Genomic DNA, 26,488 nt, shown 5'->3' with positions numbered 1-26,488 from the left:
CTCAATTTAAGTGATCAATGTAATAACTGGCTTTCCTATTGGATAACTTAAGTTTAGATATTGTCTTATTCTTCAGTCCTAGTTTTCTTCCTAAGTATGGAAAGTAATAAACACCCTTGTATGTGTGAAGGTGAGAAATGAGCTCAGTGAGTCACAACCTGTTTCCTGGCTGGCATCACTCACTGTAAAATATACTTCCTTCCATTAAAATCCGTAATGTTTAAGCTGGCAACCTTTAGGAAATCTGAGTATGTCATCATTCCCTTTTTAAACAATGTTCCTACTTGCTTGAGGACTTAATCATCAATTAGAGAAGAGCTTTAAGAAAGTAAAACTTTGTACTAATGCTTAAAATAAGAAAGATAAATATAGATCTATAAAATGAGAGAAAATGAGTACAATGAAACTTAGCAGTGTTTAAAATATAACTCTAAATATCCTATATTAATACATATGAAGATATCAATAGGTTGCAAGCCATATTTGCAATTCCAAGCTCATTTTCTACAGTTTCTTTACCAGTATAATTAAAATCAAACAAAGAAGAGGACATAGAGTATTTTGGTTTTCATATTACATTCTTAGCTTTAAAAAATAATTCATATTTATAAAGTCAGTCAACATTCTAAGTGTAACTTTGCAGCGGATATAATGAAATGTGTCTGTGTACATGAAAAGTGTGAAGATAGTTTAGATCTGTGAATTAAGGAAGGATTGATTTCTCCAGTTTCTCATCATCATGAAGGGTCTCTAACTCTCAAGTAATTAGCATGCCTTCTCTACAGAATGAATATTTGATAGATGCTGACTGATATATTGCAGTGAGTCAGAAGTGATCCTTCACATCTGGACATTGAAGTCATTCGCCAATGCTTACATTAAGTAATTAGATTTAAGGACCATGGGAACATTACCTTTTCATTCTCTTACCAAATTGAGGAGTTGCTGTCATTGCTCAATTATACAAGTGATTTTGATATTACACTCCCTTAATTTAGGTATACAAAAGCAATATGATGTTTCAGAGGCTAAAACATCATAAACCACTTAGAATTGTTTTGATATCTTTGTTTGGCAGTCAAATTTTAAAATTAGCTGAAGAGCTAAAAAAGGAGAGGTAACACTTGTATTTTTTTTTTTTTAACACTTGTATTTTTTAAAGGAAAAAAAATATTCAGGCAGACACTTCATTTTACCACTATGTAGAAAGGAGAGAACTTTCTATATTGCTAATTAACTTGTAAAATTAATAATTTTATTTGCTCTCTGAGTTGAAAGGGCACACAAGAAAATGAAGTAATATTTGCAATTTTAACTGTGATTACACAGAAGCCAATTAGAGTCATCAAGGGTCACAGAATGAAGTTATTATCTTGGAATTCTAGGTTAGCTAAGGATTTTCCTTAAACTATGAATTTATCATTTATCATGAAATTTTAATCCTATTCTTTTCTGTTCATAGATAAATAACTTTTAAATAGTAATAAAAAGATAATTTTTTTTCTGAATGTTGATTTTTTTTTAATTCTTCAAGATCCAGAGACAATTTTAGGATTATATTGTGCACACTCATTATCAGATATTCATGTCAGAGATATAAATAAACACATATTTTAACACTTTAATTCTAAAAAATTTGAAGAAATTTCTGGGTTTGCTTCTATACTCAAACAACTTTATGCATTTTTCTTGAAGCACACCTGGAAGAAAGCTTTTCCTCTTATTGGTTGTTTTTATTGTGTGTGTGTATGTGTAATCATTTGACATTAATAAAAGTTTACATTTTATAGGAATTAAAAATGCTATTGATACAAAATTTTTTTAGTAATGATGTTAATTGAGCCAATACTATTAAGTTCCTGGAACTTGCCAAGGATGTTTTTTCTTGAGTTCTTTGTTCTTTGTTCCAGTTAAAGGGAACAACCCATATCCAATATCCATGTATCTTTAAAACTTACATCTTTCATTAGATAGCATCTCATCAAAACTCCTTCCATGAGAACTAAATTTCCAATTCAGGCAACTTTTCAAATAGTTCTAGACTCTCATCTATTTTTCTTCAAGATTCTTATTTCCTCTTTTTCACATGTTAATTAATTAACTGCTAAATCCCAACATTTAGTTTTGTTTTTCTCTGCTCTGTATTTAAGGACTAAAACACTGTCCCACATGTGTTGGTGGTGTTATATGCTGTTTAGTCAACTGCTATTCATAGCAAACCAATGCACAGTAGCTCTGAACCCTGCCCTATCCTGAGCCAATTTCACAGTCTATGACACACCTATCATCATTTCCCCAATTAAGGTGATAATCTATCTCATCCAAGGTATTCCTCTCCTGCACCAACCCTATATCCTCCCAAGCATGATATTCTTTCCACGGACTGGACCATATTGGAAACATATCCAAAGCTCATCAGATAGAGTTTAAAAATCCTTGCCACCAAGGAGCTTCTTGGTCACCATCTCCAGGACTGACCTACTGTTCTCTTGTCGATGATATGTTTAACACTCTTTTGTAGAACCACAACTCAAAGGCATTGTTTCTTCTTCTATCACCCTTAGTTATTGTCCAGCTGACAAGTATTATATGGCAAGTAATTGCAAAGACCATGGCATGGGTCAGGGTGGACCTTAGTCTCTAGATTGACATCACTGCTCTTTAGCACTGTAGAGAGGTCCTTGACAACATATGATCATGTGATATATTACTCCAGAGATGAAAAGGAGAGGAAAAATGGAGTTGCTTTCATAGTCAAAAAAGTAATTTCTAGATCAGTATTGAAGTACAACAGTGTGAGTGACATGACAATATCCATACGCATACAAGGAAGTCCAGTGAATACCACTATCATTCAGATATATGCACCAACAACCAGAGCCAAAGAAGAAGAAATCGACAATTTCTACCAACTTTTAGAGATTGCTCGAACATGAAATCAAGATGCTTTGATAATTATGGGTGACTGGAATGAAAAAGTTGGGAACAGAGAAGAAGAATCAGTAGTTGGAAAACATGGCCTTGGTGAGAGAAATGAAGCTGGAGATAGAATGATTGAATTTTGCACAATCAATGACCTATTCATTGCAAATACTTCTTATAAGAAACATAAACGCTGGTTATACACATGGATTTCACCTGATGGTATGCATAGGAATCAGATCGATTATATCTGCAGAAAAAACTGCTGGAGAAGCTCAATATTAACTGTGAAAACTAGGCCAGGAGCTGATTGTGGAACAGACCACCAGCTACTCATATGCAAGTTCAAGCTGAAGCTGAGGAAAATTAAACCCAATCCAAGGGAACCAAAATATAACTTTGAGTTCATTCCACCTGAATTTCAGAATCATCTCAGGACCAAGTTTGAGGCCCTGAACACTAATGAATGAAGACCTGAGGAGTTGTGGGAGGATGTCAAATGTATCATTCAGGAAGAGTGCAAATGGTCATTACAAAGACAGAATAGGAAGAAAAGACAAAAATGGATGTCAGAAAAACTCTGAATATTGCACTGGAGTGCAGAGAATCCAAAGCACAAAAAAGAATTCAAGATAGTAAAGAGTTGAACAGAAGATTCAAAAAGGCAGCATGGGATGACAAAGCAAAATATTACAACAAAATGTACAAAGAGCTGGATTCTGAAAATCAAAAGGGCCTAACTTGCTCAGCATTTATTAAGCTCATGGAACTGAAGAACAAATTTAAAGCTCGAGTTGTTATGATCAAGGATGCTTTAGGCAGAATATTTAATGATCCAGGAAGTATTAAAAGAAGATGGAAAGAATATACTGAGTCACTGCATCAAAAGGAACTGGTAGACACAGAAGAATTTCATGAAACAACATATGAGCAAGAGCCTATGGTGATGAAAGAAGAAGTTCAAGCTGCTTTGAAGGAAATAGCAAAAAATAAGGCTCCAGGAACAGATGGTATACCAATTGACATGTTGCAGCTAACAATGTTGCCCTGGATGTATTCACCAAGTTGTACTATGAAATCTGGAGAACAACCACTTGGCTGGAAGAGATCAATATTTGTTCCAATTATGAAGAAGAGTGACCCAACAGAGTGTGGAAACTATAGAACAATATCATTGATTTCACACGCAAGCAAGATTCTACTGAAGATTATCCAAAAAAGACTGGAACAGCACATCAGCAGAGAACTGCCAGAAGTCAAGGCTGGGTTTAGAAGGGGTTATGGTACTAGGGATATTGTGGCTGATGTTAGATGGATCTTACCTGAAAGCAGGGAATACCAGAGGAATGTATATCTGTGTTTCATTGATTATGCAAAGGAGTTTGACAGTGTGGATCATAACATATTGTGGCTGACTCTGAGAAGAATGGGAATCCTGGAACACTTGATCGTTCTAATGCGAAACCTATACTTGGACCAAGAGGCAGTTGTCAGAACAGAGCAAGGGAACACTGGATGGTTCAAAATTGGGAAAGGTGTATGCCAGGGCTGTGTCCTATCTCCATAACTTTTCAACCTGTATGCAGAACAGATTATCTAAGAGGCTGGGCTCTATGAGGAGAAGTGTGGCATCAGGATTGGTGGAAGATCTATTAACAATCTGCATTATATGCAGATGACACAACCCTGCTTGCTGAAACTGAGGAAGACCTGAAATTCTTGCTGCAGAGGGTCAAGGACTACAGCCTTCAGTATGGATTGAAGCTCAATGTCAAGAAGACAAAGATTCTCACCACCGGACCAATTGGCAGCATCAGGATGGATGGTGAAGAGATTGAGATTGGTAACAACTTTAGTCTGCTTGGCTCCACGGCCAACACTCTTGGTACCAGTAGCCAGGAAATGAAAAAAAAATGTATTGCGATGGGAAAGTCTGCTGTTAGTGACCTCTCTAGGGTACTGAAGAGAAATCGTGTCACTCTGGAGACTAAGGTGCATCTGATACAGGCTATGATCTTTGCAACACTTGTTATGCATCAGAGAGTTGGACAATGACTAAGGAGGATAGAAGGAGAATTGACACCTCTGAGCTGTGGTGCTGGAGAAGACTATTGAATGTTCCATGGGCTGCCAAGAAAATAAACAGATTCATCCTGGAGAGGGTTAAGCCAGGATGTTCCTTGGAGGCAAGGATTTTGAGGCTTCATCTAACATGCTTTGAACATGTTGTAAGGAGGGAGAGGTCCTTGGAGAGGGACATCATGCTTGGGAGGGTGGAGGGACGGCACAGAAGGTGAAGACCCTCTACGAAGTGGATTGATTCAGTGACTGGGGTAATCGGGATGGGTGTGTCAGAGGCAGTGAGAATGGCACAGGATAGAGCAGGGTTTAGGGCTGTTGTACATAGGGTCGCTATGAGTCACAAGCGACTCAATGGCACATAACAGCAACAATTTGTCTTTAGAATTTTCTGACTACTGTTGCCAAGTGTGTTAATTGTGGACAGAAGCAAGATGAAATTGTTAACAATCTCAAACATGGTGCTGCCAATTGGCCCGGTGGTGAGATTCTTTGTGGGTTTTTATAGTTTGTGTTTCGAATTTTGGGATTTGTTTTTGTTGTTGTTGTTGTTGTTTTATTTTGAGCTGCAATCCATATTGAAGACTGCAGTCCATCCTGAAGTCCTTGACCTTCTGCAATAAACACTTCAGGTCTTTTTCAGTTTTGGAGAGCAATGTTGTATCATCTGCATAACATAGTTTGTTGATGAGTTTTCCTCCTTATAAAGTCCAGCCTCGGGAATGATCTGTTACACATATAAAATGAAAAACTATGAAGACAAGAAATACCCTTGCCAAACTCCTTTACTCCTTTACTTCCTTGCTCTGTTCTTACTGTTGCTTCCTCCTGGTCCAAGTATAGGTTTTGCATGAGCACAGTCAGGTGTTCTGAGATTCCTAGTCTTCTCAATATTAGCCACGATTAGTTGTGATCCAGATAGTTAAAGGCCTTAGGATAGTCAATGAAACACAAATAAACATCCCTCTGGTACTCTGCTTTCAGCCAAGATTCATCTGACATTAACTACTACGCCCCTAGTTCCGTAGCTTCTTCTAAATCCAGCTTCAGTTTCTGAAAGTTCTATGTTAATGTTCTGTTCCAGTCATTTTTGGATAATCTTAGTAGGATTTTGTTTGCATGTGATATTAATGGGCTTATTAAAAAATTTCCACACTCTCTTGTATCAATTTTTCAATAGGTATAAATCTCTTCTTATCAATTGTCGAGTAGTTTTCCTCATATTTCTTGTCACAACTAGCACAGTATATGCTTGCTGAAATATTGGTATACCAACAAATCTAGAGGCATTGTTTTTTTGTGAATTATATCAGAGCAGTTTGAAAGTTTGCTCTTAAATTTTCTAACATAAATCTTCATTTTAGTTCATGGGCTTGGTATTGGAATATAAAAGATGTATGTGATTGATCAAAGCCAGCAATATAAAGAAGATTTTATTTAAAAACATACAAGGAAAAGACTAACTAATTCAAGCAATGACTTACTTTTTTAAAAAAGTGTAAAATGAGAACTGTAATGGCCTATTAAATTTAGAACACTAGAGTATTTTCCTCTTCTAATCTGACTCTTTCATATAAAACACAATCATAAAGCAAATTTAAATATATACATTTATATTAAACAAGTTAGATTACAAAGAAATAATTACAGTTTACGCTTAGTAAATTAAGATGGTAGGACCACAGAGAGTAATTATACCAAAGACAATTGACTGATGCAGAAAAATTTCATGAAACAACATATGATGAAGTGACAGTGGTGAGGAAGCTTCTTTTGATGCTGCTCATATTGAGTGCCTCCATCCACTCTTTCCACAGATATAGTCAAGGTGATTCCTGTATAGTATGTCAGTTGAAGTTCAAGTGTATGGTCTCCATTTGTTTTTAAACAGGTATTTGCAATTAGGAAATAATTAATCACACAAATACCTACTATTTGATGACTACTCTTATTTCTCTCTAGATTTACCATCTAATATTTTTATTTCGAACTTTTGTATTCCAGTCAGCAATTATGAATGCATTTTATTTGCATTTTTAATCAATTTCAGACTGCTGAAGTTACTTGCTGCTGCTGTTGTTGTTGAATGCCGTCGAGTCGTAGACGACTCATGGCGACCCTATGAACGAACAGCCTGAGCACTGTTTGTACATAGAGTTTCCGGAGGCAAGCCATTTCGGAAGTGGATGCCGCTCCTGCTTCCAGGCTTGATGTAGTCGGGAAGCTCCAGCCAACACTGTCCACCACGGGTACCCATTACCACGATTGGCACATCACTGTCACAGTGCTGAAGTTAGTAGAAGTCCTCAATGTCTTCATCTTTAACTATAGTGACTGATGTCTATATTTGAATAATAGTCGTAATTACAGATTTTTCTTTTATGCATATGGAGAATATTATCTTACTACCTCCAGTATTGACAACAGATACGGACATATTCCTTTTTGGCTATTAATATAATACAATTCTTTTCCAATTTGTCACCCAATGACATATTAGATCATATAATCAGCTCAAAGTGGCTGATATAAATCCATATCAGCTCACTAATGACTTATTGTTCTTTTTGTTAAGTGCCATTGAGTCAAGTATGACTCAGAGACCCCACAAATAGATTTGAACTCCATCCTATTCTGTGCCATTCTCATCATCCCTGACAACATTTGGATCCATTTCAGCACACCTTGACGACACCAATCCATCTCATAGAGGGTCTTCTTTCTTTTGCTGATCCTCCAACTTTTACAAATATGATGCCCTTTTCCAAGGAATAGGCTCTTCTAGCCACATGTCCAAATTATGTGAATCTAAGTTTTGTCAACTTTGCCTCCAAGGAATATTCTGGTTACACTTTCTCCAACACATTTAAGTTTGTAATTTGGTAGTCCATGGCATATTCAGCTCTCTTCTCCAATAACACATCTCAAGTGCATTGATTCTTCATCTGTTATTCATTGTCCAGCTCTCAGAAACATAACAGGTTATTGGAAAGAATATGGCCTGAATCTGGCAACGTTAATCTTTTAACTGTCATCATTGCTCTTCAGGAATTTGGAGAGAGTGCTGACTGCAGACTTTCCCAACACTATATGTCTCCTGATATCCTGACTTTTGATAACAAGGGTATGGACTGTAGATTCAAGCCAGAGGAAATATTGATAATTTTAATCTTTTATCCATCTGTCGTGATGTTGTTATTGTTTCAGTGGTGAGGATTTTGGCTTTCTTAATATTGAAGTGTAATCCATGTTAAAGGCAGCAGTTCTTGATCTTCTGCAGCAAGCACGTAAGGTCTTCCTCACTTTCAGCAAGCAAGGTTGTGTCATCTACATAATACAGGTGTTGATAAACCTTCTTCTAAATCTAATGCCACATTCTTTTTCATAAAATCTAGTTTCTCTGATGATTTGCTCAGAATACAGATTGAGTGAGTAGAGAGAGAGAATACAGTCCTAACATACACCTTTCTGGATTTTAAATCATGCAGTGTTATTATTTCGATCTGTTTGGACAACTGCTTCTTGGTCTAAGCATAAATTTCATATAAGCATAATTAAGTATTTTGAAATTCCATTTCTTCTTAAGATTGGCCATAATATGTTATAGTCCATACAGTCAAATGTTTTTGAATAGTCAATAAATCACAAATAGACATTCTTCTTATATTCTCTGTTTTCAGGCAAGATTCAGTTGATATCAGCAATAATATCATTGGTGCAATGGACTCTTCTAAAACACTGTTGAACTTCTAGTATTTCTCTGTCAATGTACTGTTCTCCCATTTTTTTAAATGATCTACAATATTTTATTTGTGTGTGATATTAATGATATTGTCCAATAATTTTCTCAATCTGTTGAATCACCTATCTTGGAAATGGGGACAAATAAGAATTTCTTCTAGTCAATCAAATAAGTTGTAGTCCTCTAAATTTTCTGGCACAGACTAGTGAAAACATCCAGGACTGCACGTGTTTTGGAACATTCATATTGGTATCTCATAGATTCCTGGGACCTTATTTTTGTCAATATCTTCAATACATCTTGAACTTTTTCTTTCACCATCCTTGGCTCTTTCCTATATGCTACTTTTTGAAATATTTCAGTCATGTATCTGCTCCACCTTCTTTTGATGATTCCAGGATTGTTCAAGATTTTCATATAGCATATCTCAGTATTACATACTGCTCAAGGCTTGAATTTGTTTCTCAGTTCTTTCAGTTTGAGAAATGTCACACAAAATCTTCCTTTTTTTATTCTCAAACTCTCTCTTTACACATTCCATTATAATTCATTACTTTGTCTTCTTGAGCTGTCATTTGAAATCTTCTCATCTCTTTGACATCAATATCTTTTCCCTTTATTTTGTCATCTTGACACTCTAATACAATTTTCGGAGTCTTTTTTGACATTTATTTTTGTTCTTTTCTTTATCCTCTGTAAGAACTTTTTGCTGTTTTCATGGATGCACATTTCACCTAGTTTTTGATCCTTAGTGTTCAATGCCTCAAATTTGTTCAAAGGATGATTTTTAAATTCAGATGGGATAGAATCAATGTTGTGTATTGGTGCTTGTGTATTTGCTTTAATTTTCTTCAACTTCAATTTTAACTTGCATGCAAGTAATTGATGGTCTGTTCCTGAGCTTGTCTTTACTGCTGATATTGAGCTTCTCTAGCAATTCTTTCCACACATGTAGTCAGTCTGATTCCAATGCAGTCGATCCAGTCAAGTCCTGGTGTATAGATGTCATGTGTGTTTCTTAAAAAATGTGTTCGCTGTGAATAAACAATTGAATGTACATAATTCAGTCATTTGATCTCCAGCCTCATTTCTCTTCCTACGGCTATAATTTCAAACCACAAATTTTTCATCATTGTTTCCAACTTTTGCATTCTGATAACAATTCATCAATTGTTATTAATGTGTTTTAATTGCATGTTCGGTCCATTTCAGACTGTGAAAGTTGATAGATTTTCTCGTTTGTTTGACTTTTGCTGTTGGTGCTTAAATTTGAATAGCAGTTTTATTAACATGCGTTCTTTGTATGCATATGGATAGTGTCTTAGCACTCACAGCATTGTACTTAAGGATTGATCTTAGGATAATTTTTTTTACTATGAATGCAATACCATTTCCTCCTGATTTTTCATTCCCATCATAAATCAGACAATTGTTTCAAACTGGCTAATGCCAGTCCATCTCAACTTACTAGAGTGTGAATCTTTATACATTCCATTTCATTATTTTCATTTTTAAAAATTTCTAATTTTCTGAATTCATGCTTTGTACATTCTCTGTTCCAAATACTAATGGATATTTACAGCTGTTTCCCTTAATTTTTTTAAACATCATACACTCTAGGAATACTACCTCTACTATTACGTCTAAAGGTCAAACAAAATAACAGTGGAGAGTGGAGAATGGAAGAGTGGGAAAGAAAGACTTGTATGGGGATGCTTACTTTATAATTTTATATGTGTGTGTTTGCTTCTAGTTCGATTTATAGTTCACTTGTCTGTAAGTACTGTGGTAAAGTAGATTCCTGGCTGCTGTGATTTCAGAAGCTGTGCTGTTGTTGTTGTGTGATGTCAAGTTAGAATGGACCCATAGATGGCCCTCCTAGCAGGTTTTCAGAGGCAATTAATCACAGGAAGAAGATTGCCTATCCTTCTCCCATTAAGCAGCTGATGAATTAGAAATGTGTATCTTTGATATTTAACCACAGCTTCTACCACTAAGCCTGGCTGTGCAACAAGTTTTAATACAAGCAAGTAATACATGGTGGACAATCTTCATCAGAGATTCCAGATTAAGACAATCTAAAATGAAGGATTGGCCATGCACCTCTGAAATGATAACTGGATTTTGAAAACCCTATGAACACTAATGATTAGAATTTTGAATATTTTGCATTCCATCTCATTTCTGGCAACTTCTAACCTTCCTGGATTTATATTTCATAGATTCTATGTTTCAATTGTGAATGAATATTACTCCTCATTTTTATATTACCTTCTAACGTGAAGAGCTCTACTTCTGGTACTATATCTAATAATGTTCTTCTGTTATTTATAAAATTCTTCTAAACACTCTTATTTAAAAAGTGGACAGACAATCCTGTTTCTTAGTCTGGAAAATCTACTAAATCCTGTGAACCATGGGTAACCCTGCTTATATTTAAAATGCTGGTGGCATAGTTTCCAGAGTCACAACAACATACAAGTCACCATAGTACAGCAAACTGTCAGAAAAGGGCTGTCTCTAGAAAAGCAAAAAATAAACATGAAAGCATATACATTCACAATCAATTAAAAAATAACAACATATACACCAAATCTCAAACAGAGCAAACTGACAGATCTGTCCTGTACCTAACCCATAATAGCAAACCATAACACAAGCAAGCATATAAATATCATAAAACAAACCTGCATGCTATGGGAAATAGAGAATAAATTGAGAAAAGTCTGATGAATGGCTCTGAGGTTGTTGGAGTGGTTATATGTGGGTTTCCCAAAGGCAGGCACAACCAAGAATAGCTCTTAAGGCATTTTTTACTGGAAATTAATTTGTATTAACTATTTAAATAGATTATATATTAAAATAAAATCATAATTGACACTCAATAATGTTCATAGTTTAGTATTTGCTGATGGAAAAGAAGAATTAGCTGTGGCTGGTAATACAAATTATTGACTCAAGAAAAATCACAATTATATTCGAAGTAATAATGGAAAAGATTACCAGATTACAAAAATTCATATAATTAAAATGAAGACAACTTAGATTGACAAAGACTGAGATATTAATTGAAATGTCAACAATTTTCTCAAAGAGAGAATTAGGATTATTTTTACCATGTTATTTATAGTTATGGTGCTTAGTTATGGGATAGCCATGAACATACGATCAACAGCCAAGAGAACAAACAGGTCTGTCTTGGAAAGGGTGATACCAAACTACTCCTTGGTTGCAAGGATTTTGAAGCTCTTCTCATATACTCTGGGCATGTGGCCAGAAGAGACCAATCTTTGGAAAAGGTCTTCATGTTTGGAAGGGCTGAGGGACAACACAAAAGAGAAAGACCTCAGATGAGTTGTATTGACACAGTAACTGGGGGAATGGGAGCAGGTGTGTTGGAGACAGTAAAACTGGATCAGGTTCGGGCAGGGTTCAGAGCTATTATACATAGGGTCTCTGTGAGTCGCAAGTGACTCAATGGCATGTAACAACAAAACATACTTACTCAAAAATTTAAAAGACAGATGGTGATTGAGGAACTTGTCTAGTGTCAGGAATTATTCAAGTTGTTTAAAATGTAGAAGTAAACTAAATAAAACAAAATCTTTCCTTAAATTATAATTCCCATATTACATTTAAGCTAATTTTTATGATGACTAATATTAAAAAAGAATAAATAAAAATAATTTCACAATTTTTTATGAGAAATAGCTATACGGACTCTGGATACACCATTCTTTACATGAAATTCAATACTATGTATTTAACATGTAGAAAAGGCACCAGTACACTTTAAATACTTTGTAAATAATTATTTACTAATATATACACTCATTAAAAATCATATCACTACCAGATTAGATGATCTACATGGAGAGAATGCAGTTCTTTTTAATAAATCAAGTTAGAGGCCAAGCTTTAAAGAAGTCAACTGGGATACAAGGCCACTGGCAGAGTGTCAGATTTGGTGAACTTTTCAGCAGAGTGGCAGCTGGGGCAAATTATTAGATGTGCCAAATTGTCAGTGTGAGTACATGAAATTAGTTCATGACTGCATAAATTCTTCAGATGTATTTCTTAGAAGTTTAAAATACTTACACGAGAGGTTTGGTGATATTGCTTTAAGGAATACACTTTTATTGAGTAACAATGCATTATGTTTTACCAACTAAAGATTAGGAAATGTGACAAAAGGTTTAACAACTCCAATTTTATTGTTCTTTTAAAATTAATACTGTTAATAATAGAGTGCTTTAATAAGTTTTCACATCTTATTTTCACTATTCTCTTGGTAACATGTATCTACAAATACATATTTTAGAGACTGTAATATTATAAAAACGGATGAACAATCGCCTCCTGTGCAATTTACAGGCTCTGAAAAACTTTCTGTAGGAATAGCAATGACTTTATTCCAAATAGACAGCAATGAATTTTGAGTTTAAGTAATATTAAAATGCAAGAACTGCACGTGCTTGTGCTGCATTGACTGGGAGCTGGCCTTTGGAACTGTGTAAATTCTAACAGGTTTTGAAAACCCAAATTATTTTTTAATCTAAATTCATTGAAGAAATGTTTATTTTGAAAATATGTACCAGTGTTTCGAAGTGTTAGCATAATATATTAGACATTATCAATGTATAACCAAGTTTAATTACAATTTCTTTTAATGTCAATGTTACTGTTATGTTTTACCATACTGATGAAATACTGAAGTAATACTGTGGAAACAATGTTGTTTCTGTGTATTTCTAGCTAGAACATGTGGATCCAATCTGCGTGGACCCAGTGGCATCATTACATCTCCCAATTATCCAGTACAGTATGAGGACAATGCACACTGTGTTTGGGTTATCACTACCACGGATCCAGACAAGGTAGGAATTTAATTTACTATTTCTATGTAGTTGATGTGTTCACTAAGTGACATTGTCAACCTTTTAAGATACACAAATGGGAAAGTATCCAATCTTAAATGTGGGAATTTCAGTGAAATTTCTTCATTCTGTATTATGTACATTTATACTAATGTTTATCTCAAAGTTTTTCTGGGACTCTGATATAAAGAACTTGATGTATGCAGGAGAAAAAAAAACTGATGTATGCATCCCTATTTGGCACATGGAAGCTTCATATTGGAAGCACTCCTCATGCCTTACACAATGTGACTTTTCATTTGTTACTTTTTTGTTGTAATAAAACTGTAATTATAAGTGGAAAAAAAAGAGCATTCTCATTTGCTTCCTTTACATAATTTAATACTTTATTTTATATCTTTCACATAAAAATCTCTGATACTGCATCTAAAGCTATCTTAAATACAGTACAATACAATGCTAGGTTACTATTAAGTTTTGAAACTAAAAACAGGAAAGTTTTGATTTTTTGTTTAAAGATATTTTTATCACAGACACCCTTTGGCTTTATATTTGCTTTTTATACTTTTAAATTTCTGTTTTGATTGATACTAAGATTGTACCTAAATGGAAGTGGGTTCAAAAAATAAGTATGTTGTTGGCTTTTCTCGTTTTTTTTTAGTTTTAATGAAAGTTTAGAGACTTAGGGTTTCTAGTTGCACTTTTCTCCCTGCCCACCCTTCCTCCCCAATTCACTTTTCTCCTTGATAAGTAAAAGAAAGATTCTTTCATTGCTATGCAATTCCTCCCCACAAGTCCACTGCACTGTGCAGCCTTCATTCTGGACTCCCAGATATGACAATAATACCTAATCATATATCCCTTTTAAACAGTTCTCTCCCTCATTTGTTGCAATGCAGTATACATCATTCCTTCCCTTCTCCTCTGTCTTCCCTCAATGTCAGTCCTGTTTTAAAATAGTGACCCTATGCAATATTTGTCCTTTTGTGACTGAGATATTTCACCCAGCAAATTGTCCTCCAGGGTCATCCACTTAGCATTATACTTCATGAGTTCCTTATTTTTCAGTGCTGCATAGTATTCCATTGTGTGAATACACCAGAGCTTCTCTATCCATTGATTTGTTGATGGACATTTGGTTTGTTTCCAGCTCTTTGCTATCGCAAACAAAGCCACAATAAACATGGCTGTGCTTATATCTGCTTAGGTACCAGTTATGGTTTCTTTAGGGTAAATTTCCAGAAGTGGAATTGCTGGCTCAAGTTATATGAAATTTATCCTCTCTTTATTTACACCACCTCTTCTGAGCCATTTGCAACCTTTTGAGAAAGCACCAAACAGCTTTCCAAAGTGGTTGTGCCATTTTACACACCACCAACAGTGAATAGGGGTTGCAGTTTCTCCTCAATCTCGCTAGTATTTGTTGTTTGATGTTGTGTTAAATTTTACTATTCTTACTGAGGTGAGATGATATCTCATAGTTGTTTTGATTTGCATCTCTCTTAGAGCTAGGGATTTTGAACATTTCTTGATGTGTTTGCTTGTCATCTGAATGTCTTCTTTGGTGAAGTGTTTGTTCATATCCTGTGCCCTATTTTCAATTGTGTTATTTACCTTTATCTTGTTGTGGTGCTTGAGTATTTTATAAATTCTAGGTATAAGTCCCTTGTCTGAAATGTCATTACCAAATATTTTTCCAATCTGTGGCTTCCCTTTTTACCCTGTTAGAGAAGTTTTTGTATGTGCCTAAGGATTTGATTCTTAGAAGGTCCCATTCATCTATTTTATATCCTCTCCTGGTTGTAGATTTTCCAGGATCCTTGGAAGACTGTTTATGTTGTGGATTAGGACTTCTAGGGTTCTTCCAAGCATTTCTTTAATGAAGTTCTTAGTCCTTAGTTTTAGTTCTAAGTCCATAATCCACCTTGAGTTGGTTTTTGTGTATGGAGGGAGGTGTGGATCTTGCTTGAATTTTCTGCAGATAGTTTTCCACTTTGCCAGCACCATTTGTTAAAAAGGTTGTCGTTTCTGCAATTAACTGATTTCATCTCCCTGTCAAGAATCGGTTGACCAATCTGTGGTGATGACTGGCATGGCAAAAGGTTTCAAGTTCTATTTTTTTTTTTACATTATCTCTATTTACTAGAGTTGTATCATGAACCAAGAGAGCAATTGTAACAATTAAATCTATCTCTGTATGTTATATTCAGTGGTTTACTTATTCACATTTTTATAAAAAATCTACCAGTTTCATGTGTAGAATACCAGTTTTAATGCTTAATAGCTGTGTGCTGAACTTAAGGAAATTAACTTTCTGGGCCACAGATTATTCGTCATTCAGAAGACAATAATAATATTTACCTTAGAAGGTTTTTTGTAAAGAATAAATAAATCAATACATGTGCCTAAATAAGTGCAAGAAGCTGTTAATACAAGAAGAGGTGGTGTAAATAAAGAGAGGATAAATTTCATATAACTTAATAACAACTTTTTAACTATTTGGCTGTGGTTTTTGAGCTTCAGGAAATTAAATATGAAGAGAGGAATTTTTGAACATTCTGAAGGTTAAAATGAGACTATAGAGAGGACATTTTAAAACAATTCAGTGTACTATTTTTGGGAAGGTATTAGATACTTAAGGATATTAATGATACATAGATTGTATTAATACACAACTTATCTAAGCAAAAGACATGTTTTGTATTATAGGAATAGATATTTAAATGGGCAAAAATGATTACATCTTTATAAAATCATTATGCCTCCTTAACACTTAGGAGGAGTAGAGAACCTTTTTTATGAAAGCTTATTGTATAAAAAATACAATCTATTTAAAATAGTTATGTAGATGAAATAAAAAGAAATATCTTAGTAAATTTCTTTATGTTCCTTGTGCTTTTTATGGAAATTATGCAAATTTATTACAAAGAAAAAAACAACTGCATTAAAGTGAATTTATATTACATTTAAAAAGCTACTCTAAACAAGTGTGGAAAATTCCAACTATCTAGACACAGGCTTCTTGATATCACATTGAATTTTTTCTTTTTCCTGTGCAATCCTTATCTTGTGTTGGCCAGCTTTTTATTCCTATCCTCACTGTAGGAAAATGTAAACAAATCACCCTACCTGGTCTTGAAGTCTCTAACTTTGTATCCTCAGATTTCTCTTTCAATCAGTACTTGTAAAATGATCACAGATCCTCTTAGTCATTTGACATCTGACTAAACTGGGATGTAAGGAATCAACAACTTCAGAGCAACTCTTAACTAATGGAGGACTATTACTGTTGTTTTTATGTGCAGAATTAGAACACATCAATAGCTGACCTTCCAGCAGATTTTGAGAGACTGTAATTGCATGGAACGATATTGTCTATCTTTCTTCCACAGAATAGTTAATGTATTTAAACACCTGCCTTTGAGATGATAGCACAAATCCTTACCCTGTAGGTCACAAGGTGGTGCAAAGTACAGCTTTTGGTATAGATTACATGTCAGCATCAAGAAGACAAAATTCTTTACCATTAGACAGTGGGTGACATCAGGATGGATTGAGAAAATATTGAAATTTTCAACAACTTCATCTTACTTAGATCCATAATCAACACCCTTGGTACCAGAAGTCAAGAAATTAAGAGACATTGTATTGAAGAAGTCTGCTGTCAGGTACATATTCAAAGAACCAAGGAGTAATGAGGTCAGTTTGAAAGCTAAGGTGTGCCTGTTTCAGGCCATGGTATTTACAATCACTTGTTCTGCATCTGAGTGCTGGAAAATGAATGAAAACAACAGAAGAAACCCCAATACCCTTACATTATAGTGTTGGAGAAGAGTACTGAGTATCCCATGAACTGCCAACAGAACAAACAATTAGTCTTGGAGAAGGTACAGAGTGCTCCTTAGAGGCAAGAATAGATAAGCTTCTTCTCACATACTTGGGCATGTTGCTAGCAGGGTTTATTACTTGGTAAAAGACATGATACTAGGAAAGGTAAAAGGTCAGCAAAAGAGAGGCAGAGTCTATAAAATGAATTGACAGAGCAATAAGCTTAAGTATATCAGAGAAGATGGGGATGGTGCAGGATAGGACGGAGTTCAGATTGGTAGTTCATAGGATCCCTATGAGTTGAGCTTGAACTAATAGCACATAACAATATCAATAAGATAGGATATTGTAGTTTTTAGGTGCACTGTTATATTCTTTTGAGCCAGAACCAATGATCGATGGTATGTAGAGAGTGAAGAAGAGGCCTCCCTCTTGGTAAGGTCTTTTCTTTGTCTTGATTACCATATTATGACACACAACCTTTCACTGTAGCTTACACATAGCAAATATTGTGACTAGTGAGAAAGACACAGAATCAGAAATTACTTTGAAAATGAATGAAGTTCTTCCCAGAGTGAGGACACATACAATTTTCCTAGGAGCCTTACTTTACATTTGTAGTCTTTGCACAGGACTTAATAATGGTGTTATTCTTAAAAAAAAAGTTAGTTTTGATTTATAACAATAAGTCAACTAGAGAAAAGAACTTTGGAATAAAATTTTGATGGGAGAAGATAATGAATTTAGATTAAAAATGAGTTGCCCCAAATCTTGCATTCAATGACTTAGAAAGAACACAAATAAAACAAACAAACAAACAGAATCTCAGATGCCTAAAAAAAAGATCCAGGATTCAAAACTGGGACGGGGGTTCGGGGAAGAAGCTGCAGCCGCACAGACTGCATTTTGGAGTTTCTCAGCCTCCGTTGCAATTAAGTGTCTAATATATAGGAAAGAGAAACAAAGGCAGGTGGTTTATAATTAGAGTTTTATTAAAGGTCTTGTTTGGAAACTTTAGGACTTTATCACTTATTGTCAGACCATACATCCTAATATATGAGTGAAAGTCATCTATTGATAGCTTACTGAACCTGTATTCTAAGCATTCTAATTAAGAAGATAAACTACAAAAGACAAATCTCCTGCTGAATTGATTATGATGTAGGACAATCCATCAAATTTCCAACACTGTAAATCTTTACAGTAGTAGACTGTCCTTCTTTCTCTCATAGACCCATGGGTGTATTATTATAACTGACCTTTCACTTAGTACCACAACACATAATGTGGTATGCCACCAGGGCTCCTTCTCCTTAGTTAACAAGACATGATTATGGTGAATCACTAACACAATGATAGTTACAAGAAAGAGAAAATGGCATTAACACTGCAACCTTCCTTCACTTAGTGATAGCTGCTTCATGGACATCCAAGTAAAGGTATTTATTAGCCGGTAAATGTGGAATACCTAATTTTACTGTTGGCTATTGAAACCAGGGATATGTATATTATGCAGAGAGGCAGAATAGAGTCAAAGAGACTTGCTGTACTGTCATATTTCCTACAGGATCAATATGGAGGATGGATTAGCACCAACTGAGAAGAGAATGATTTTATAATCCCTGGTCTCATGTAAAGAGATTAATAATGCTCAACTACCTTTGCAATGTAATAAAGTTCCCAGAAAGTTCCAAGAGGGAAGGTAGTGATTTAATCTCTGTCATCAGAAAATTTTATTATCACTCTTCTGATTTTTTAAATTCATTTAAAAGTACATCATAATGCAAGTAGTTATATTGTTCCTTTACTATAGCAAGAAGTCCCTAAATATCTACATTCCTTTTCACGTATCTATTATTTCTTTTTCTTGTGGTTAAAGTGCCATCTAGTTGACTATGATAACAGTTCTGTGAATAAGGTGAGAATCCTGCCCTATCTTGTGCATTCCAAATCGTCTATGATATATTTAAGCAAACTTCACAACACTGTCAGTGCATCTTGTTAATGCCTTTCTTTTGCTGAGCCTCCATGCTTTCAAGCATGATGGTTGTGTGTTTTGTTTGGGTTGATTTTGGTTTTGTTTTTGGGGTGTTTTTTTTTCCCCCAAGGACTGTCCTCTCCTAACAATATGCCCAAAGTATGTGAGGCAAAGTCTTACCATTTTTCTTCCAAGAATCACCTTGGTTATGTTTTCTCCAAGACATATTTGTTCTTTTAGAAGTCCATCAAATATTCAATATTCTTTTACAAAACCACACCTTCCTTATTCCACAATTATTATTCCTTGTTTAACTTTCAGATGCAGAACAAATTATTGAGAAGACTATGACTTGGATCAGGTGCACCTTAGTCTTTAAACTTACGTCCTTATTCTAGTACTTTGGAGAGGTCTTTGACAGCAGATTTTCCCATTGTGGCATGTGTGGGTTTTTTGACTGTTTATAACAAAGGTTGTCATTTTGGTCTAAGTAAGACAAAATTTTTAATAACTTCGATCTTTTCTCCATCTATCAAGATGTTGCTATTGTAGTGAGGACTTTTTGTTATCTTGATATTGAGGGGTCATCCATATTGCAGGCTGTGGTCCTTGATCTTCTACAACAAGTGTTCATGTCCTCTTCACTTGATCTGCTATTGTGTCACCTGCATATAACAAGATTTTGATGAGTCTTCCTCCATTCCTGATGCCACATTATTCTTCATGAGATCTAGCTTTTTCAACTCAGCATATGGATTGAATAGTTAGGAGGAAAGACAGCCTTGATGTTACCTTTCTTGATTTTAAACCATAGAGTATTCTCTTGCTCTCTCAGAAAACGGCTTTGCTTTAAGAAAAAAAAAATAAATTATTTTTTGTATGTACCGTCAAATCAGATCTGATTGGTACAGAAGGAAATTGCCCCTCCTTCTCCATCAGAGCATCTGGTGGATTCGAACCATGTACTTCTGGTGTTGTAGTTAAGCTGCTTACCACTAGGGCACCAGAGCTCCCTTAATTTTTTTTTAGCTCAGTTTAATTAAAGTTTACAGAGACTTAGTGTTTCTAGTCATCAATTGGTTTGCTTACAAAGTTTATATACATTGTGTTTCACACTAATCATTCACATTGTGTTTCATACAATCATTTTCATTCATCATATTTCACATGAGCACAATATTTCCTCTAGTATCCTAATAGAATATTTGATAGTGCCATTTACAAGAGAATTTGAGAATTACCTAAACTCTGTAACTTTACTTGTCAGATGAAAATAGCAAGAAGTAGGGAAGTTAAAAAACTTTTATCAAACTTCACAGTAATTTTATCATTGCCTCCTGCAAGAAAAGTTAGTTATGTAAAGGAATATAATGAGAAATTATTTAATGATCTATTACTTTTATAATAAATATTCTACAAATTGGTAACGTCAATAGATATTTGTTAAAAGGCTTGGTTTTGTGTTTGCTAGGTGCTCATCAAGCGGATTCTAACTTATAGCAACCCTTTGGACAACAAATATAAAGCTTGCTCAGTGTAAAGCCATCTTCACTGTCTTCACTATGCCTAAACTCATTAGTGTAGTTTTTTGTTCATCATCTTCTTAAGACACTTTTCTCAGACCTGATTTTCCACATATGAGCATGCCCGAAGTATGTGATATGAAGTCTCAACATTTTTGCTTCTTAGGAACACCCTGGCTGCTCTTCCAAGATAGACTTGTTTACTCTTTTGGTAGTTAGTGAGCTAGAGGTTCATAATTAGAACTATAAACTCTAGGGGAAAGCTTTCTTTCTGTGTAACTATACATGATCTCCTCAACTTCTCTTTCAGGTCTCATAGGTACTGTGGTTGCATGATGCCTCTCTACCCCATATTTGTTCTTTATTTCCATCTTTTTATACACACACACACACACATTCACACTCTTGCTGTTGCTGGAATATGGTTTTGTTGGAATTGTCTCTATCTCTATCTCTTTCTGTCTCTAATACCATCTATATCATCTATATCTCTCTCTATATAAATATAAATATATATATGTATAAGCAATATTCTATACACACCCTATGCTAGTACTGCTTCATTAGCATACCACAACACTCACTTTTAGATTAAATGACAACTACAGTGTTGTTTGTCATGTTATCACTGGAATGTTTTTGACTGCATAACAGAAGAGTTAACAAAGCCAAAAGTGCTTGTCATTGTTGTTAGTTGCTATCAAGCTGACTATAATTGATACTAAACCTAAAAATGTGTTGTTAATATTATGTACTGCAGAGTTAGAAGGAACTCACAGCTGATACGCTAGTGAGTTTTTAGAAGCAGTAAATTGCATGGGAGGAGTTTGCATTATTTTCTCCTGTGAGTAGCTAAAGGGAATAATTCCTAATCTGGTGCTATACTCAAGCTCTTCTGTGCTTCAACTAATTGTTGTGGTCATTAAATAAACTCTCATTAATGGTATTTCTCTTTTCTTCTTGGTATTGTTGTTGTGTACTGTTGAGTCAAAACTGAATCATAGCTGACTCTTCAGCAAGTTTTCAGAGGCAGTAAATCATGTGAGAAGAGATTGTCCATCTGTCTTTCACAAAACAGCTGGTGGATTTGAGCCATGTACCTTTGAAATGGCGGTGCAATTCCTCAACAGTAAGCCGGCAGTCAGCAGCATGAGGCTGGAATCCAGTTTGGATGTCATCTGCAACAACCAGATTATACAGAGGCTTGTTTGCTGGTTCTGGTGAGGATTAAGGTGGAATATTGATTCGCTAATGGGTGTGAGATGATGTGATTTGGCCTCCTATTTAGAAATTTGTTTGGTCAGGGGCTGGAATCCAGTTTGGAAATCATCTACAGCAGCCAGATTCTACAGAAACTTGTTTGCTGGTTTTGGTGACGATTAGGGTGGACTGTTGACTCACTAATGAAAACTCTATGAATGTGAAGAAACAATGGAAGTTATACTAGTGTTCACATCTTCAGTTCATAGAGTCTCTATGAGTCTTCTACAACCCAAAGGCACTTAACAACAACAACAACATCGTCATCTTAAAAAGGCAGAGGTAGGGGTAGGGTAAACAAGTATCTCAATATGATTGTAAGGTTCAAATGCTCACGCATTGACATTATCAAGCTCAGGTCTTAAGATAACTGAGACTCCATTAGGGTCCACGTCCAAGTCTGGAGTTTGAGGTCTGCTTTCTCATTGTGAAAACCAGGACCTAAATGAGCAGAAGTAAAAGGAATTCAACAGTGGAGAAACTAACTAAAACTGGGCATGTTGTTTCAATGCTGTCCACCTAGCATGCTCAGATATGTGGATAAACAAGAAAGCCTTGTGTCATGAGAACCCCTTGACTTGTTGTCTGGACCATATGTGGAGGTTAGAACTAAGCAAAAAGACTAGCAGGCCTGGATTTCAGGGAGAAGTGTGGTCTTCTGAGCTTCCAGCTGGAGTCTATTTGAGCTTGGACACAGAAGGCTAGTGATGAGTTGTTCAGAACCCAGCTAGATGAAGAGAGGATGATCATTCTGTGAGGTAAAGTTGATTGCTGCAAAATGATGGCTTGCTCAGGATTGGACTTTATCTGTGGACACAGATGCTTAAAGTTGCCAAGTTGAACAGAGGATTGTCCAACAAAAAGGGCTAGACTCAGGGTACTTACTCATTCTCTCACAGAGCAGTTGGTGGCCTTGAACCAACTACCTTTGGGATTGTAGCACAGCTTTTTGCCACTAAGCCACCAAAGCTTCCACTGATTTGATAGCACTGGGCAGATCAGAAATTGGCTATCTAAAAGAAAGCCATTAAGGCATGAGGCATGAAGTAGCTAGTTTACATGCTTTCATACAGGAAGTTATCAGTAAGATGACTGAAGAGGGGGATAACCCACAATGTAGATGAACAAAATATAATAGAAATGAAACTAATTATATAAATATATTATTAAAAAGAAAAGGTATTTGCAATGAATAAATCATAGACTGTACAAAAATAATTAAAAGATAACCGCAAAACTTCTAGGCTGTAGCGACATGATTTCAAAGAAGAAATGAACTTTTTTTGTGTATTCTCAATTATGAAAGAAATTAAACACTTTCTGGAATTTCTCTGACAGACTTTGTTCCTATAGAGGCAGCTGTTCTTTGCAGCTGCAACTCCTTAAGAGCCTGAATAATAAAATATTAGAAGACAGAAGAGTGAGCTGGTATCTATTGTATAAATAAATTATGTCTATCACATGTGTGGCCTAGTGAGTAGGGAGCAGTTGGGTAACACCAAAGGCAGCCAGTTCAAATACAACAGATGCTACGTAGGAGAAAGACAATCTTCTCCTGCATAATTTATAGCCTCTGAAACTCTCTGGAGGGTCAGCTACAAGCTGGTTCAATTTTAGTAGCACATGTCAGCAATGACATCACCTGCAGGCAAACAAAGAGTAAAGGAAGTAAATTTAAGTCATCACTAGATTTATCTGTTGTTTAGGATGTGTTTCAGATTGAATGATCTTTTGATATTTTTACGGGATATGCAGTTTTGGTCCTTGCTTTTAGTAGCGAAAGAATTCAGTGAGGAAGATACAAATTTAAAAGGTAAATTTAAGCAGGAGTCACATTTCTTGAGAGGGATGTTGGAAAATACACTTTCCACAGAGGCACTAGGAATTCCTTGTGGTAAAAGGCCACGTGCCTGAGATGTTTCAGTTTTTGTAACAGATGAAATGTGTAAGAAGCCAAATAATCAATCAAGTACCTGGACTCAGTATTTCCTTAGTTGGAACTTAAATATTTGTCTTTTAGTTTTTCTAGTGTTGCATGATCAATTGGCTCCTCAAGATGGAGGCTATAAACAGTGTAAAGGTAGCAGCAATAACTAACTTCTACTAAATCCACAAAAGAAATTCTCCCCATTAACATCTACAGTTCTAAAGGTCAGACATGGTTCTCCATGTGCTGCTACCTACTTCCGCTAATCATTGGGTCTGATATCCATTTAAAATGACCACACAGACTTCACATTCCCTCTGTTTTACACAGAGTTATGGATTTATTAGGGAAATAGGCTGTGGGGAGGGGCAAAGCATGTCTTGTAGTGAAAGTCCAGGTTCAGCCCAGCAAAACAAAATGTAAGAAGTAGCAAAACAAATGCAAAAAACCTCAACAGTTAGCAACTTCCATCCAGCAAGCAAAACCTCAGGCTCTGGCTCCATCTCAAAAGTCTCCAGTCCTGTCTCAATCTTAATGGCTCTGACCTGGCTCCATTGCAAGGGCTTTGGTCTTGGCTGGTCCATCTGGCTCCATCAGGCTAAGGCTTACCATAGTCTCGCATCAGTCTTTTTAGCTATCTTTTGTACGTTGGTCTTTGCAGCTGTCTATGATGGTAAAGACACTGATTAAGGCAAACTGTATGTTCACAATTGAGGAAGCTAGAAACTATGCCCGCAGAGGAGTTAAGGATGGCAGTTAGAGGATTAAAGATTCATTTTACCAATATATTCCCACCTGGCCATGTGGTCGGGTCTAAGACAATGGATAGAAGTTGTTTTTAAAAATCTTGACAGTACAGGCTACACCCTAGCTTTCCTACCCATTGTCATTCACATTTGAAGGACTGACTTTGCCCTTAAAATTATAATAATATTAATTATATTTATGAAAGTATATGAGCCAGCTGCTTCATTCTTCAAGCTTTTATCCCCTCGTGTCAGATAGCAATTTCTGATTCATCTATTTTTATTAAACCAGTACTCTGAGGAAGTAAACATATCTCTTTCTTTGAAGAATCTTCTGTTCAGCTTGTAAAGTCTGAGTATCTGTATCCATAAGAAAAATCCAGTCTAGAGCAAGCCATTAGGTTGCAGCATTCAACACAGGGTTACTGCATGGAGCATCTTCCCTTCACCATATTGGGTTCTGGTCATCTCATCTCTAGCCATCTCTGGGTAGATCCAAATGTGCATCAGGCACAAACGCAAGAGTGCACACTTCTTCCTATATTTCAGACAGGTTTGTCCCTTCTCTCAGTTAGCCTTCACTCAGCTAGCAACACAGCTGGGATCCTCAGGGACCCCTGATCCACAGACCAGCAGCCCTTCTTCACTTATCCATTCATTACACTGGGTGGAAAATGCCAAAGGAACATGTCCAAACTTAGCCTGTTTCCTCATTATTGTGTGTCTCCCACTTCTACTCATCAAGTGAATCCAAGTGATCACTGAACTCTTAGAGGAACTAAGGGTGAGAAGCATAGTGGCAAAGATTCATTTTACTTTCATGATCCAACCTGGCCATGTGATCAGATGTAAGGCAATGGATAAAAAAGGTATTCTTTAAAATATTAACCTCTGAAGGAATTAGGAAAGATCCAATGGGGATCTGAAAAGTCAGGGTGACAGAGGACATGGATTATGGTGATTAATTTTATAAAACACACACACACACAAAATTTTATAAAACACAATGTATTAGAATGATACTATGAAATACAATGTAAATAGAAGCAGGTGTGAAACAGTATATATAAATGAAACACAGTATATATGAATTTTGTATGCAAGCTAATATAAAATAGACATCATTTAAAACAATGTTAGCCCCACAGAGGTGGTGCAGAGGATTCTGAGAAGCATGCCTCTCCTTATTATGGGATGATATGCACCAATGTCCTCTAGTTTGATTTGTCTAACTTGTGAAGTCAGCTATTGGTGAAATGTGTTTCCGTGCATGTTTCTGGAATTGATTTGAACTGATTTTGCAACAAACCAGGTTATTAAGAAGTTAATATATAATGATACAGGCCATGGATTTTGCAATCACTTGTTATGCATCAGAGAGTTGGACAATGACTAGGGAAGATAGAATTGACGCCTTTGAGCTGTGGTGCTGGAGAAGAGTATTGAATGTACCATGGACTGCCAAGAAAACAAACAGATTCATCATAGAGAGAATTAAACCAGGCTGCTCCTTGGAGGCAAGGATTCTGGGGCGTCATCTGACATACTTTGGACATGTTGTAAGGAGAGATAGGTCTTTAGAGAGGGACATCATGCTGGATAGAGT

At 35.7% G+C, this 26,488-nt stretch overlaps 1 protein-coding gene across 1 annotated transcript in view; it reads left to right on the top strand.

The window, feature by feature from the left end:
- Positions 1 to 26,488, top strand: part of CSMD1 (CUB and Sushi multiple domains 1) — a 2,584,888-nt gene that overhangs the window by 1,481,989 nt on the left and 1,076,411 nt on the right. The window contains exon 9 of the mRNA XM_006895025.1: positions 13,499 to 13,620. Coding sequence (XP_006895087.1) covers positions 13,499 to 13,620 — 122 coding nt within the window. The remainder of the gene's footprint in view (positions 1 to 13,498; positions 13,621 to 26,488) is intronic.

Source organism: Elephantulus edwardii, unplaced genomic scaffold (genome assembly GCF_000299155.1).
Source record: "Elephantulus edwardii isolate Elephantulus edwardi_28Jun2011 unplaced genomic scaffold, EleEdw1.0 scaffold00154, whole genome shotgun sequence".
Taxonomy (NCBI): Eukaryota; Metazoa; Chordata; class Mammalia; order Macroscelidea; family Macroscelididae; genus Elephantulus; species Elephantulus edwardii.
This window is presented reverse-complemented; position numbering and strand designations above follow the sequence as displayed.